The 17447-nt window shown below is 41.3% G+C and overlaps 1 protein-coding gene across 4 annotated transcripts in view; it reads right to left on the bottom strand.

Annotated features, from left to right (window-relative positions):
• Positions 1-17447, bottom strand: part of CARS2 (cysteinyl-tRNA synthetase 2, mitochondrial) — an 81280-nt gene that overhangs the window by 28555 nt on the left and 35278 nt on the right. For all 4 annotated transcript variants that reach the window (XM_023737394.1, XM_023737396.1, XM_023737395.1 and 1 more), the window contains 2 exons: positions 12144-12277; positions 7643-7710 (listed from right to left, as the gene is read on the bottom strand). In XM_023737394.1, the coding sequence (XP_023593162.1) occupies positions 7643-7710; positions 12144-12277 (202 nt within the window). The remainder of the gene's footprint in view (positions 1-7642; positions 7711-12143; positions 12278-17447) is intronic.

Consider the following 17447-nt stretch of genomic DNA (forward strand, 5'->3'; position numbering starts at 1 on the left):
TATACAGATGACTCCTAACTAACCTAACTAGCACACATAGTATATAGATGACTCCTAACTAACCTATCTAGCACACAGTATACAGACAACTCCTAACTAACCTAACTAGCACACACAGCACAGATGACTCCTAACTAACCTAACTAGCACACATAGTATACAGATCACTCCTAACTAACCTACTAGCACATACAGCACACAGATGACTCCTAACGAACCCATGAGCGCACACAGATTTACTGCCATCCTGTTTTTTATTTTTCCCCTTCTTTATGAGTTATTTCCTAGAAATTCACTCCCCAAAGCACAGTCTATAAACTGCTTTATAGCTTGTCACAAATTGCTTTACTGTTGGAAGTCTCTGTTTTTTCCTCCTGGACAACAGTATCAGTATACCTGTTTCCCAAATGCTAGGTCAATATTGGATGCATTTTTTTTCCCTATTATCATCGTTACTGTTTGTTTTGCTTTTTATAAATTGTTGCCAGATGGTAGGTATATATGGGTATAATGCTGTTTCCAACGAAAACAAAAGCTGTGTATTTTCCCTCAGTATGACCTGCTATCTAGATTTCTTCTTGCCTATCCTTGCACTCACCTGACAATCTATCAAATGAAATCTAAATTAGCTGCATAAGCGCTCTAGATATTGGCAGTTAAAAAACAAATCACATACCTTTTCCCACTCATTATTTATTGTGTTTTGTTATGGAATTAAAAACTATAAGAGGGACGGATATATGTCTCTGATGAAGTTCTCTGGTTTTTCTAGAGCAAGTCTCCCCACTTCAGAACTGGGGTAAATACACTGCTTTGTATTTTCTGGGTGGCCATACCCTCTACTTCACTCCATACAGGATGTTAAACCAAAACCAAACTACTGCCAGCAAGTCGATTCCGACTCACAGCGACCCTACAGTACGGAGTAGCACTGCCCCTTAGGGCCTCCAAGGAGCGCCTGGTGGATGTGAACTGCCGACCTTTTGGTCAGCAGCCAGAGCACTGAACCAGTGCGCCACCAGGGTTTCCAAGAGGGTGTTAGATGGCTTTATTTCAAAGAGTTTTTCCTCCCGTTCAGAATCTAGACTCATTCAGAATTAATTTCAACATATGTTCACAAATCTAAGTTAACCTTCCTCCAAAATCCCTACAGCATCAAAGGGTGTTTATTTTCCCCACTCTAAAGCGCTCCTGTGGAGCTGCCGTTCTTCAAACACAAGTATGAAATCTAATCTTTCTAGAGCATTCGGTTTCAATGGACTGTTCCCTAACAATAAAGAAAGGAAGAAGGCGTACTATTATAAATTCTTTATTATTTCTATGAGTGCCTGGGTGATCATATTCTGACGGTGGTGTGATAAGGTCCTGCATTATTACTGACTTTCATGGATGTTAATTTTTTATAAGGAGCTCCTGCTCTGCCCTCACATCACTTAAGTTTCCAAACTACTCTGGTTCCACCAGACAGCGTGGCCAGGAGCCACTCAAGGGTAACGTGCGACAACACTTGTGTAAGTCTGTGCTGCACACACCTCAGAGCGAGGGAGGTCATCTCGAGAACTCAGGCCAACGGGGGACGCTGTCCCTGCACGGCCACCCGGGGTGACAGCATCAAGCCGCCTGAGCACTGAGAACTCACAAGGTGACCGGGCGATGCGTGCTGGCAGGAAGCCATCTGTCCGCACGGGACCTCGTCCATCACCAGAGCCACCAGCAGGGAGAAGGGAGCGTACACCCCTGAGTGTCTGTTATGGCACAGGCCCTCGCTGACAGCATGTCCTGTGATGTAACCTGTGCGGGAACTCTACAAAGTAGGTGCTATTACTGCATTTTAGAGAGGGAGAAAACAAACGCTTAGAGCTGTTGGGGAACTAGTTCCAAATCATAACCCAAAAATCAGTACAGTAAGGCTCTGAACCTGTATCAGAACTGTAAAGTTCAAGCTCTTTCCACACTGACTCCAGCCTCCTATAAGCAGAAAGAATCAAGAGTTTTCACGGAGACAACTCTAAAAATCCTATCAATGGTCCCTAAAATAATGAGCACTGCCAGAGAAAACATTTGTCTGATAGAAACCAGTAAATGAGAATAAAAAGATAAAACTGAAAACAATTTTAACATGTGGGGGAACAGCTGAATATATCCAAGTAAAAATGAGGGAAGGACGAGGGCAGGCTAGCCGAACCACCACCAAATAAAAACAGCTAATAAACACGTATGTGTGTAAACGAAGTATAACTAATAAAGAAAGAAATGGACATTTAAAATCAGGATGCAATTTTCCACCAAATTAGCAAGAAAAATGTTTAACGGATTAGGATTCCTCTAACTTGATGTTGTAAGGGAACTGGGAAACGGACATTTTATATACTGTTAGTGGGGAATGTAAACTGATATTTACTGCTAAATTATCAGAGTCTGTATCCAAAGCAAGAAGCGCTGGTAGCACGGTGGTTAAGTGCTCAGCTGCTAACCAAAAGGTGGGCAGTTGGAACCCACCAGCCGCTCTGTGGGAGAAACAAGTGGCCGTCTGCTTCCATAAAGATTACAGCCTTGGAAATCCTACGGGGCAGTTCTACTCTGTCCTATAGGGTCGCTATGAGTCAGAATCTACTGAATGACAACAGGTGTGGTTTTTGGTATCCAAAGTATTCTGAACGTGCGTATCTTCAGGTATGCAATTCCACCTCAAGGTATTGACCCTAAGGAACTAATCACTGATGCTGCTCCTGTTAGCTGCTGTTGAGTCTGCCTGGTCCTGGGCCATCCTCATGATCGGCTGTGCAGATTAGACTACTGTTATCCACATGGTTTTCTTTGGTTGATTTTTAGAATAGATCGCCAGGCCTTTCTTCCTAGTCTGTCTGAGTGTGGAAGCTCTGCTGAAAACTGTTCAGCATCATAGCAACACACAAGACCCCTCTGACAGATGGGTGGTGGCTGCACGTGAGGTGAACTGGCCAGGAACTGAACAAAACTAATCACCAGATGTGCATAAGCATTTAGCTATTCATCACAGCATTGTAGAATATACAATACAGGTCTCATAAGAGTTCAACAACAGACAAATAAATACATCACGGTATATCAGTATGATGAGCCATTTAATGGTCATTGAAAGTAATGCTGACAAATTAAAAAAAAAAAGTTAATGGCAGCATTATTTGTAAATAGCCAAAACCTGGGGCGGGGACGGGGTGGGGGGGGGGACGGACCATGAAGTTTAGAATGAATAAATTATATTTAAAATAGAAATAAAAAGTAACACTGACTTGGCAATATCTAGGCAAATGTTAAAACGCACACACTCTCACAGAAAAGGTGATGAAATGTAAATGGCCATTAACAGGGTTGTTTGAATTAAAGTACACCCACACGACAGACTACTATATAGCTATTTAAAACAATGAAGGAGCTCCAATGGCAGAAAACTGACCAATCTAAAGGACTGATTAACTGAAAGTAGCAAGTGCAGAAGAGTGCTACCACTTGCTTGGAAAGAAACAAATGAGGAATGTATTTATAGAGATATATAAACACACACCCACTTTGACTCATAAGAAACTGGTAATACTGCTTTCGGAGAGAAAAACTGGGGAGTGGGGGAACGTGGTTGGGAAGGAGACTTGCTTCTCACATTCTGTATCTCTGAATTTTTACATTCTGCTTTGTCTATATTATACAAACCTTCTGCAAGAAAATGTATTAACTCTATAATCAGATTAAAACATTACTTAAATTAAGTAAAACAGCAAGGTGCAGAAGAGTAGATGTAGTATTCTACCTCATGTAAGAATTTCTATGCATATTTTCTCATGTCTGTAAAATAAACACAGGAAGGATAATCTAGAAACAAAGAAGACAGATGGTTACCTAGAGGGATGGGGTACAAAGGGCTACACTGATAAGAATGTAGAAAAATTGGTGTGTAACCACTGTGGAAAACAATTTGACCGTTCCTCAAAAAGTTAAACATGAAATTGCCAAACCCAAAAACCAAACCCACTGCTGTTAAGTGATTCTGACTCATAACGGCCCTATAGAATAGAGTAGAATTGCCCAATAGGGTTTCCAAGGCTGTAAATCTTTAAGGAAGAAGACTGCCACATCTTTCTCCTGTGGAGAAAGTTCAAACTGCAGACCTTTCGGTTGGCAGCTGAGCGCTTTAACCACTGCGACACCAGGGATCCTCGGAATCACTGTATGAGCTAGCAATTCCACTCGTTGGAAAATACCCAAAAGAACTAAAGCGGGTACTCAAACAAATACATGTACAGTACATGCGCGTTCACAGCGGCACCATTCACAATCAGTAAAAGGCAGAACAATCCAAACACGCACCAACAAAAGAATGGATTAAAAAGATACCGTATACCCATACAACGGAATACTGCTCAGCCACAGAAAGGAATGACGTACGGATACCCGCTACGACGTGTACACGTGGATATACTAAACGCTGCGGAACTGCTGACTTTAGAACGGTTAGATGGAAACATCTGGGAAGGACACAGACGGGATGGCTGCCCAGCACTGAATATACTGTCACTGAACTGGACCTCTGAATGGTTAATTTTGCTATATGAATTTTACCTCCAAAAAAAGTTGGTATGTTACTGTTATAAGGAAACAAGATTTTCAGTAAAAGAAGAAAAAAAAGAACTATAGCAAAAACTCCTGCAATGTAAAATTTTGTTTCGATATATCAAAATGAACTCAAATAAAATATCTACTTCTATTTCATATGTATAATTATTTTCCTCCCCCCTAGCGCTGTCTCCTGGAAAGGCTGAGAAACAAAGTGGCAATAAACATACTTAGCGCTCAGACTTTGGTTTCAAAATTTCATTCCTTCCTCGAAAGAAAGGAAAAGTCTTGGAGAACGGGCAAGTGTGGGGCGGGGAAAGCAAAACACAGGTGCGAGCAGAAGCGATGATGCATGTAGACTGAGAAGGGGCGCGGGCGGAGAGGGCGCGCGGGCAGAGAGGGCGCGCGGGCGGAGAAGGGGCGCGGGCGGAGAGGGCGCGCGGGCAGAGAGGGCGCGCGGGCGGAGAAGGGGCGCGGGCGGAGAGGGCGCGCGGGCCGGGAGGGCGCGCGGGCGGAGAAGGCTGTGACACAGGGACACGGGAGCCCTCACAGCCAAACCTGCGATATCTAAGCACCAAAAAGAACGACAGAGGTGATGAATGGACAAGCTCATTTAATAATATACTGAATAAACAAAATTTTGATTCCATAGTGATACTAAAAAAAAGAGATAAAGACAAAAATCCTTTTCTTCAAAGAGAAACGTCAACTAATAAATGTAAAAGTGACAGAATTCGACAAGCCCAATTCTGCGTCACTAATAAACGATTAAGGCAAGACCTATCAATGCAAGCTAAACCACAGGGTGAGAGATGGCTGGGGAGCAAGAAATCCACATGGTGTCTAAATATCACTTCTCAGATTCTCTATGCGCAACAAGGAAATACAAATCTTTACAACAGAGCGATCTGGTGGTCATTCCTCAACCAAACGATCAAACTTAATTATCACCGATAACAGTACAACCTGACACTGTGCTTCCCAAAGTAACACAATAGGAAGTACACGGCATCACTCAGCAAGTATTCTTACCAGACACTTAACCTGAACTGAGTCAAGCCTTTAGACTCATTTCCAGCTAAGGGAAATACAGGAGACAGAAGAACAAGTTCACTGACACTGCAGACAGACAGGCAAATCCGAACGCGGGTGTTCAACAAGACAACTGGCCTCATCTCTTCAAACACCAACGTCCCAGGGAAAACAAAAGTCAAGGGACCGCTGTAGATGACATGACATCCTAATGCAATGCACGAATCTTCATCAGATCCTGGTTTAAACAAAAAAAGCTATAGGAGATATTTTGGGGACAAATGGAAAATAGGAATACAGGCTGCATAACAGATAATATTAAGAAATTACTGCTCATTTTTTGGGTGTTTCGATACGTTGGAAAGCATCCTCATCCTTAATCTTAGGTGTCATATGCTGACTTATTCGGACAGGTGTCATGATATCTCCAATGTATGTTCAAATACTTCAACAACAACACAAGTAAACACATAAACTGTTGTTAGGTGCCGTGGAGTCGGTTCTGACGCACAGCGATCCTACGCACAACAGAACAAAACACTGCCCCGTCCTGGGCCCCCCTCACAATCATTGTCGTGCTTGAGCCCACTGTTGCAGCCACTGTGTCAATCCATCTCATTGAGAGTCTTCCTCTTTTTCACTGACCTTCTACTTTACCAAGCGTGATGTCCTTCTCCAGGACTGGTTCTTGCTGATACACACACACACACACACACACACACACACACACACACACACACACACACACAAACATACACACACTACTACCCCCCAACATATATATATAAAGCAGCAAATACAGAAAAATAATAACAACTGCTGGACCTATGTGGTGGGTAAACAAATGTTTCTTTGAACTTTGTATGTCTGAAAATTTGCAAGATAATATTGGAATATTCTGTCCAAGAAAAGCGTATAAAAATATGTCATGAGGAGCAGTCCCCTTTTGGTTTATTCGAGATCTGATGGTAATAGTTTTTAGTGACTGAATATTCAGGTGACGAAGTTCTGGTTACTATCCTTGTTAATTTAATTAGCAATTAAAATTAAATTTACAGGCCTAAAGACAAAGGAGACAGCAGCCCAACTCTCTGATTTTTGAGTGTTCCTCTACTGGTGCAGCTGTCCCCACTCCTATGCAGTCACACTCCACCCTTCATCACCACAACACAGTGCAGTTTTTCAGAGAGCCAGCTTCTGGCCTCCTCAAAGCAAGTAGCAACAACCAAAATTCTCAAAACTAGGTTTGATAGGAGGCTGCCAGCCTCCTGGAGGACAGAAAAAGAAAAGTGAAGGAATTTAACAAATACGATTTAAGAGAGAAAATTTTATTTAAAAAAGAAGGTGTCTAAGTCCCAGAATACAAAAACAGAAAGGGAAAAGTCACCAGAGAAAGCCCACAGAGAAAACAGGGCAAGACGCACATGCTTGAAAAGAGAACAGCTAGACAGCAGAAATGTTACTGTGAGCATTAAGACCAGGATTGTTCCTGCTGGGTGCCATCGATTACGACTCACAGACACCCCATGTGACACAGCAGAATTGCACTCCAGAGTTTTCCGGGCTGTAATCTTTATGCAAGCAGATCACCACGTCTTTCTCCCCTGGAGCAGCTAGGTTAAAACCGTCAACCTTTTGGTTAAGCAGCCTAGCACTTAACCCTTTGTGCCACCAGGGCTCCTTTTTAAAACAAGGAAGACTAATTTAAATGGGCAGGTAGGAAAGGCAGGTTAGGACTATAGGGAAAACGGGTTGGAGAACTCAAGGAAAGAGAGATTCTGTGGTACTCATCCTACACATAAGCCTCTACGGTGGATTTGCAAACGGTCAGCAACTCAGAAAATATAAAAAAAGCACGTTACCACACTGAGCTTCTTTTGAGGATAATGGAAAAATTTGGAAATGGATGATGGGGGTAGTTGAACACCATCATTAACGCCACTGATTTACACATGTGAAGAATGTTTTAAAACCTATATATGTGCCACAATAAAAAAATAAAATAATTTTAAAAGCACATTACCTTAATAGTAATGTAGTTTTTTAATGATTTGGACATTTTTTCTTCTTTGCCTTTAATGTGCAAATGCCCTAAAATAAAAACAAGATCATTAATTCTGAAGTGGGTATCCCACAGAAGATAAGAAGTACTCCTCAAACGTGGCTCCTGAGCCAGGGAGCTGTGGCTACATGTCAATCTCGTAAACATGCAGGCTTGGTCCCGTATCACCATAAAATCCTTCACAACCCTTGCATTCTAGCATATATGGAAACCCATGCACATGATGATATGAAAGTTTCTCCTCAAAAATCTTCACCCGCATTTGACCCCCCAGGAAGATGTAACACACATCCATGTCTGCTCTAAGGCTTCAGGGGCGCCCAGCACTGCACGGGGCGGGGCAGGGGGAGTGAGCCCTGGTACGTGGGCACCACCGGCCGACTCAGAACTCAGACAAGTATGACTACGACTCTGAGAACAACACTTCGTATTTTCCCACTGCCTGTGATTTAGAAACATCTGGAGAACTGGAAAATCTTTCATTTCATAAGGCAACAGGTAATAACAGCTTGTGTACAGTTGTTCCGAACTGCAGAGTTGACCTTGCAGGTGTCTGAGTATGATTAATTACACTTTATTTACAGTTTGTTTTCACAGATTTATCAGGACCGTGGTATTATTTCAACTCCCCTATATATATGATAGGAGGAAAACCAAATCAATTTAAGAAGCTTCTAAATCTGAGCCTGGAATTCTGTTTTTGTTAGCTGCTGTCGAGTCAGTTCCAACTCATAGTGATCCTATGTACAACAGAAGGAAACAATGCCCGGTCCTGCGCCATCCTCACAACTGTTACCTCTGAGCCCGCTGTTGCAGCTACTGTGTCATTCCTTCTCATGGAAGGTCTTACTCTTTTTCGCTGACCCTCTACCTTACCAAGCATGATGTCCTTCTCCAGGGACTGGTCCCTCCTGATAACATGTCCAAGGTACTTGAGATGAAGTTTCTCTATCCTCACGTTTAAAGAGCATTCTGGCTGTACTTCTTCCAAGACAGACTTGTACGTTCTTCTAGAAGGACATGGTATATTCATATTTGTCGGCAACACCATAATTCAAAGGTATCAACTCTTCTTCAGTCTTCCTTATTCACCGTCCAGCTTTCGCATGCGTATGAGACAGCTGAAAGTATTCATGCCTTGGGTCAGGCGCTTCTTAGTCCTCAAAGTGATATCCTCGCTTTTAACACTGTAAAGAAGTCTTTTGTAGCAATCTGCCCAATGCAATATATCATTTGATTTCCTAACTGCTGCTTCCATGGGCGTTAATTGTGGATCCAAGTAAAATGAAATCCTTAACAACTATAATATTTTCTTCATTTATCATGATGTTGCTTATGGGTCGAGTTGTGAGGATATTTTGCCTTCTTTATGTTCAGGTGTAGTCCGTACTGAAGGCTGTAGTCTTTGATCTTCATTAGTAAGTGCTTCATTCAAGTCCTCCTTGCTTTTCGCAAGCAAGTCTGTGTCATCTGCGTAACGACAAAGGTTGCTAATGAGCCTTTCTCCAATCCTGATGCAGTGTTCTTCTTCATATGGTCTAGCTTCTTGGATTATCTGCTCAGCATACAGACTGAATAAGTATGGTGAAAGGATACAACCCTGATGTACAACTTTCCTGATTTTAAAAAATGCACTGTTTGAACAACTGTTCAAACAACTGCTTCTTGGTCTGTGTACAGGTTCTGCATGAGCACAATTAAGCGTTCTGGAATTCCCACTCTTCCAATGTTATCCATAGTTTGTTACGATCCACACAGTCGGATGCTGTTGCAGAGTCAGTAAAACTGTGAATAATGGAATTCTTTCGAGACTGTATTTTTAAAAGATTTATTTCCAAGCGAGGGCGTTTTCTTTTCTAAGACAAGATCCTTCCTCATTTTTTGACACTACTTCAAAAATAAGGGTGGTCCAAGGCCAATTTTTCTTTTTTCTTTTCCTGAGAACCGGTTAAAATGTGGCTTCCAAAAAGAAATATAAACTTGAATATATAATTCTATACATGTTATATACACAACCCAAAAATCCACTGCTGTCGATTTTAACTCATAGCGACCCTATAAGACATAGCAGAACTGCCCCACAGGGTTTCCAAGGAGCGGCTGGTAGATTGGAACTGCCGACCTTTTGGTTAGCAGCCGAGCTCTAACCACTGAGCAAGCGGGGCTGCCATATACACCGAGCACAATTAAATTTTATTTTTAATGGACAACATCTGGAAAATAAAACACATCTGACTAGTTAACGCTATCCCTCATCCATTTAGAAAAAATGTATTAATTCTCTCGTGCGTCAGGAGACGTTGTTTTTCCAGGATAGGGCTGAAGTGGAATGAAGAAGATTCTGATTGTCTCATTAAGTGGGAGAAGTCATCATAACAAAAAATAGCAACAAAAGAAACCCCTTCCTATTCCCAAGTTCCAAGGTTAACAAAACCTGCTGCTTTACATACACCAAATACCTCAGTACTAGCTCACAGAGGCTAAAGAAGTTTGAGTGTTAGTACCGCTAAGTTACCTTTTTTGATGCCTGGATCCAAAATTTGCTAATGGACTTACTATATTCCATTTTGTTAACAAACTATAGCTCATTCAAGAGAATTAATCAATGGACAGTTGAAGCACCTGCAGAGGAATGCCCCTGTGAGGTTTCCGATGGTGAATATGGCAACGTGTGTTTCAGAATCTGAGACAAGGGCTACAGATATCTCCATCACTGAGATGCAGCTCTTCAGACCAAAGACCCACAATGGTTTCCTCCAACAGGCTCCGTCCACATTTACTCTGCGGGGATACAATTCAGATGTCTTCAGGCCAAAGGGGAAGAGACTTGATTTCACATCATTTCTAAGGTGAAGCGTGGGCATCTGCCTGTTGAAATCCAATGGGGTCTCTGAGAAGGCATTTTTGAAACACTCTCCCACTTAGGCTGTGTCCATCTCCCCTACCCACGTGAGCACCCGTTGAAATTAAAGGTAAGATTATCGGGCTTTCGGTCTTCTATTTAGGGAAATCAACCTACAAGATACACCACTGGCAGAAATAAAGCGGATTTCAGCTCCCGTAGAGTTCTATCAAAGCAAATGAAGTGAAATGCTAGATAACAGCTATTAAGTCCATACACGTAACCACTCAGCCAGCTTTGTTTCTGCATTGTTTGATTATCAGACAACTCGCAGGCGTTACAGAAATGAGCTGGCCACTTCAGAGAATGGAGATCTTGAGGCACCGTGAGGCTGGCATGGAGCCTGTTTTGCCACCTCCTAGGCCCCCAAGGGTAAGCTTGGGGTGCAAAGAAAAGACGGTAGTGAGTGGACTTTGGGGCAAGCAGCCTTGTCTTTTTTACTTTCATGAAGAAACTCAAATGAACTCTTACTGTAGAGTTTATGGAGTCTAATGCATATTATAAAAATGGAATATCTCTGCATTTACCACTATCTTAATGGTGAGAACCTAATTTTCTTAATTCAAAAATGTAAAGAATGATAATTGTAATTTACTATACTTTAAATGTTGATTGCTTGCATTCCCAAATCCTGTCACTAACAAGGAGCCCTAGTGGCGCAGTGGTTAAAAACTCGGCTGCTAACCGAAAGGTCAGCAGTTTAAATCCAACCGCTCCTCCTTGGAAACCCTATGGGGCAGTTCTACTCTGGCCTATAGGGTTGCTATCAGTCAGAACCGAACAACGACAACAGGTTTGGTTTTGGTTTACCACTAACAGACAGTCTTTATCTTCCTTCATCTCAAATATCTTATCTGTCCCTTCCAAAAAAGATAATAAAACTGGTTAATTCTGGCCCCATGGCCTTTATCAAATTTGTACATATGAATCTTCCTGTGAATCAAAGTAAATTCCAAAACTGCTATGCTAAAGATATCACTTGTTTCATAATGTTGTATCTGCTTTTGAGAACTAATGGCTGGTGTTAATCAATTATGTTCTTTTTGAATAATGAAATAGAAGATAGTGTTACAGACATGTATGGTGACAATACTATAGCTTAAATATTAAAAGAAAAAAAAAAATCAAACCTGTTGCCGTTGAGTCGATTCCGACTCAGAACGACCCTATAGGACAGAGTAGAACTGCCCCATAGGGTTTCCAAGGAGCGGCTGGTGGATCTGAACTCTCGACCTTTTGGTTTGCAGCCATAGCTCTTAATATAACACATTCAAAACTATTATTACATCATACTATTCAAAATTCCTTAAGTTTTTATTTCAAAAAACTTAAATAGAACAGTACTATAAAACATTTTCTGTATTCTAGTCAGTTGATATTTCAGTTCCAAAGATTCCAGTCTGAGGCAAGTTCATTTTCAACTGACCAAAATTTAGAAACAATTTAAGAGGGAAATCCATTTCTTAACCTGTAAGTTTACCTATGCATTTCCTAATGCAGCTGTTTTACCAATAAAGACAGAAAACAAACAGAATAAACTAATCTGAAGTCATTACTCACCAGAATGCAGAAAATAATTTCCCCACTGCTTGCACCGATGAAACGCTTCACACTGTGCGATTTCGTTTTCATGATGCGGAAACGCTAAATCTATCCCGCCCGAGTGGAGATCCAACTGACCTCCAAACATCAGACTGGAAGAAACAGAGCAGTGTACTGAATTAATTCACTCGAATCACATATTCTTCCAAACCATATTTTATATTTAATCTTCCCAGCTTTTTTTACGCAATGAATAAAAATAAATGGATCTCAATTTTAAATCAATTTGCATGATAATTTAGCTGATGGAAATTTAAAATCGAAATTCTAGTTTTACTTTCTCATAAAATCCCTAATTCACAGCTTTTCCTCCTACTAAACGCTTTGCTCCAGATACAATACACAGTTTAAAAAAACTTACAAAATCCCCTTTTCTTATTCTCAGTAAGAATAATTTAGTGGGCCTCCTATTTAACAAGAGAGAAAACCTGTTGCCGTCGAGTTGATTCTGATTCATAGCAACCCTACAGGACGAGCGGAACTGCCCCATAGGGTTTCCAAGCTAGCGGATTTGAACTGCCGACCTTTTGGCTGAGCTCTTAATCACTGCGCCACCAGGGCACCTAGCAAGAGACAGAACTATAAAATCATGACATTTTCTATTGTCTTTTGAAAATTTAACTATTTAATGGTTGTATGTGAACAACAAGATAATAGGATTTACAACAACATACTTCAGCTGTAGACATTTCTCCTATAACATTAGGCTGCACATCCCCGGAAAACCCTGTATTCTGCAAAGCTGCACTCTAAAATTAACAGGGCTGGTAGGAAAAACGGGGCTGGGCAGACCACGCAAAATCTATGCACTGCCACCGGAGCACTCGCAGAAACACAGCTGGTACCTGTTCACCTTGAACAGTCCAGGCTGAGCAGAGGCTGTTTCAGAAAACGCCAAAAATGCAAAAAACAACATGGTGGAAACGCTGGCTTGTGTGAACCGAGGCCGTGCAGACGGACATGGAGCTCTGGGCCCTGGAAGAAACACAACCTCCATCAGAGGAGAGCTGGCAGGGCTGGGACACAGACAGGCGCCTGTTAACTTTCTTTGAATAGTTTAAGGAAGGCTCCACCACCAAGCTGAGATCTTCCCTTCCCACTGAGGCTGCAGCTCTACTCCCCTGCCCAGGAAGAAGTGCATGTGTACCAGCCACATCTGAGCCAAGCAACACTCTAAAAACATGCAGCAGCAGACCAGCTCACGTACTGTTTTTACAAATCAGTGGTGGGTTTTAGGGCACCTCTAAAATTAGTTAAAATTCAGAATACTATGAAGGAGAGAATGATTACCTCTGTGAAATAAGAGAGAATTTGGAAGGAGTACACAAGAAACCTCAGTTTTACTTGGAATGATCCTTCATTTTTTAAAAAAGATCTGCAGCAAATATGATACTGTTAAGGTTTAATAAAGACCAATTGTGGGTGTTCACTACACTAGTCCATTCTTGGCCATATGTTAGAACTCTTTTAAACTAAAAGAAAAGCTGAGGAGAAATAAAAGTCTACTTTCATTATTTAGATTTTTCATCAAAAATAAATTATTTAATACCATTACATCTGACACTTACTAAATGTTTTCTATCTACTTCGGAGAAATGACTTGAATCTAAAAAATAAATATCCTAAGGGGGAGTGTGCTGTCACACTGTGGGGACTGCAACCACTGTCACGTAACAATATGTGTATAAACATTTGTATGAGAAATTAACTTGGGCTGTAGACTTCCACCTAAAGCACAATAAAAAATAAAAATAAACAAACAAATATGCTTTGGCATCCCAACTGTTACCCTACAGTCTGCTGTTAAATCACTAAGCACTTTCAGATACATATGTGACTGAGGGCTGGACAGAGTTTTGTTGTTGGCTTTCTAACGAAAAACTGGACCACACTTCCCACTAACGTTAGAGCTTGATGATGAAGGAATTACCGGATCCATTTCCAAATGAACACAGGTGAGGGTTGCAGGGAGAGGCTTTGGGGAAAAGGTAGAATTCCTGCCAGGTCTTAAATAGGATGGACAAAATGTAGACAGGCAAGTAGTTGAGGTTGAGGCATCCTTGCCTGAAGGAATGGAACACCGAGCTCCTACAGGAGATGATTAACCCTGTTAACTCATGTTTATACCCAACCAGAAGACAGATGGCACTCCATACAACGGCCAATTTGAAGCTGGACTGGTTGAATTTAAGAGTAGTTTATCAAAGGGCCCTGGTGGTGCAGTGGTTGACGATTGGGCTGTTAACCAAAAGGTTGCCAGTTTGAACCCACCGGCCGTTCTTTGGGAGAAAGGTGTGGTAGTCTGTTTCTGTAAAGATTACAGCATTGGAAACCCTATGGGGTAATTCTACTCTGTCCTATAGGGTCTCCATGAGACTAAATCGACTCCACAGCAAGGGGTGTATTAATATACAGAATACCACAGCTACAAAGTTTAAACAACTGTGTAAACAAGTTAAAACATTAGAATATGCATGCGAATTATTTTATTTTAAAACGTAAATAGATACGAAATTAAATATATATTTGTTAAGAAACACACAATGGCTTAAAACGTACGCAAGATTTCAACCAATTTTAGAACATTTTGGTCATATAAACTCAGCATCAGTTACCTTTGTTACAGGAGCTTTGCTGTTGATGCTGTGGCTGTTGCTGAGCTTGCTCAGGTTAAAAACTGTTTTGTAATAACCTTCCTCAGAAATAAACCAAAAACACAACTCCAACTAACAACTGGGTCACACCAGAACTGAGGGGAAGGGTATAAGGATGTTGACTGTACTTACCTTTCAAATTTTGTACAATTTAAAGTTTTTCAAAATAAAACATTTGGAAAACACCTAGGACCCAGATCTTTGTTTCTAAATACCATTCTTCACTAAAAGAAACTAGGGCTCTTTGAAGAAATAGCTGATTCCATGACTAGGGCAGAGAAGGTACAACATGAGCCTGGGATATCCTGTGTCAAAAAACAAAGACGTGCTCAAAGAATAGTGGGGATATGTCAGAAGGACATAGGAACCAGCTTGAAGGGCAATCTGGCAAACTGGGAATAATCTGAGCATCAAAATAAATAACGATAGTAACAGATACAACCCAGTGAATAAAATAAATGTCCATGTGTCCACACTGATATAAATAAGAAAGCAAACAAAGAAACAAGAAGTGGATGCTCTTCCTTACAGTAGAATCTCAGCTAATAAATAGAGACGAAATGACAGAATTTTAAAAATCACTTTTTGGCAACCATCAGAGTAATAATTAATGCAGGCAAGAATAAATAGAGGTTAAAATTATTCAATAAAAGTTTTCTGAAAACAAGATATTCATATAGCCTCAATTACTAATTATTATTAATTACAAAGGGAAAACTACTAGCTTTACAGTGGAGAAACCCGGAAGACACCACGCTAACCAAACGAAGCGGAAGTTACCACCACTGGTGACGGGACAAACTGACATTGTGTCTCGTGGAATCATGCGGTGAGAACACAGCATCACTTCTGGATTCCTGCCCAAAACGCCTAACCTGAATCTAATCAAGCAGAAGCATCAGGCAGACCTGAACCGAGGAACACTGGGCAACTGGGCAACAACTGGTCTGTATGCTTCAAAAATATCAAGGCTATGGACAAAAAGAAAAGATTGAGGAAAAAGAAGGCCAAACCAAATACAGAACATGCTGAAAAACGAAAAATAATAAAAACTGGAGTGGAAATTAATGAAATAGAGAATAGAAACACAGAAAGAAAACCAACGAAAATAAAAGTTGGTTCTTTGAAGAGATGCCTCAAATCGCTAAGATCAAAAATAAAAGAGGAGAGGCATTATTACTGACCTTACAGAAACAAAGCGTTATGAGAAAATACTATGAACGACTGTAGGCCAACCAATTAGATAACAGAGATGAAATGTACAAGCTTCTGAAGACACAAAGCACTGAAACTGACTCAGGAAGAAACAGAAAACCTGAACAGCCAAGAGATTCAATCAGTGATTTTAAAACTTCCCACAAAGAAAAGCCTGGGCCCAGATACCTTCACTGCTGAATTCTACCAAATATCCAAAGAATTAATACCAACTCTTCACAAACTCTTCCAAAAAGTAGACTTATTCCAACTATTCTATGAGGCCAGTATCACCCTGATTCCAAAAGCAGATGGACATCACAAAACAAAGAAAACTACAGACCAATATCTCTTATGAACACAGATGCAAAATTCACCAACAAAATACTAGCAGACCAATTACAGCAACACATTAAAAAGATCCTACACCATGACTAAGTGTTATTTATACCGGAAATGCAAGGTTAGTTTGACATCTGAAAATAAATTAATGTAATGCAGCATTTTAAAAAAACAAAGAAGAAAAACCATATGATCACCTCAACAGACCCAGAAAAAGTATCTGAAGAAAGTCCAACACCCTTTCATGATGAAAAACACTCAACAAACTAAGAATAGAAGGGAACTTCCTCGACTGGAAAAAGGGCATCTATGACAAGACCACAGCCAATGACACAGCACTCAATGGTGCTCACCTCTGACCAGGACCATCCATACTGTACTGTCTCCCTTCCTCCTCAAGTAAATCATTTTCCTCTTAGAAAGGACAATGGAATCTTTATTTCACTCTCAGCAAACAAGGATAAGTTAACTGACGTGACCTGGGGAGGCAGAGGAACGGGAGACAGTCAGGACTCACATGCGATTTATCTAAGGAAGGGAACCTCACGCTCCTAGTTCACGCCACACAGGCCCTGGACTGAGAAGCTGCCCTGTGGACCTGGGTGCTTCATTCCTCTTCTGGAACACTGACAAAATCGTGTGTAAAGATCATCTGCACAAGTGTCCAATCTCCCCCAAGCTACAAGCTCTGCAACAGGGAACTGATGTCACGTTCAACACCTGGCAACCCAGGAGGAACGTGCCATTACCGCACTGTTAAACTGAAGGGGACACACTTCAGCTCAACCATGATTTGAATGTCTACGTAGTAAGCGCTGTGCTAGTCCTGCTGGGTGGCAAGAGAGGAGTGGAAGGGCTGGACAAAGAAGATGAGAACAATAGTCTCTACCCTCCAGGAGATTATGATGAATGACTTCAAAACAGTACAGGAAGGATCAGAGAGAAGATCATCAAAACTGAAGGGACCCAGGGGCAGAGGTCTCAGCCCAGTCAGGGGACCCTAGGGTCTCCTAAAGGAGGTGACTCCTTGCTGAGCTGGGGGGTAGACGGGAGCCACTCGGCAAAGAGGAGA

The sequence above is a fragment of the Trichechus manatus genome, unplaced genomic scaffold, assembly GCF_000243295.1.
Source record: "Trichechus manatus latirostris isolate Lorelei unplaced genomic scaffold, TriManLat1.0 scaffold00102, whole genome shotgun sequence".
In the NCBI taxonomy this organism is placed as follows: Eukaryota; Metazoa; Chordata; class Mammalia; order Sirenia; family Trichechidae; genus Trichechus; species Trichechus manatus.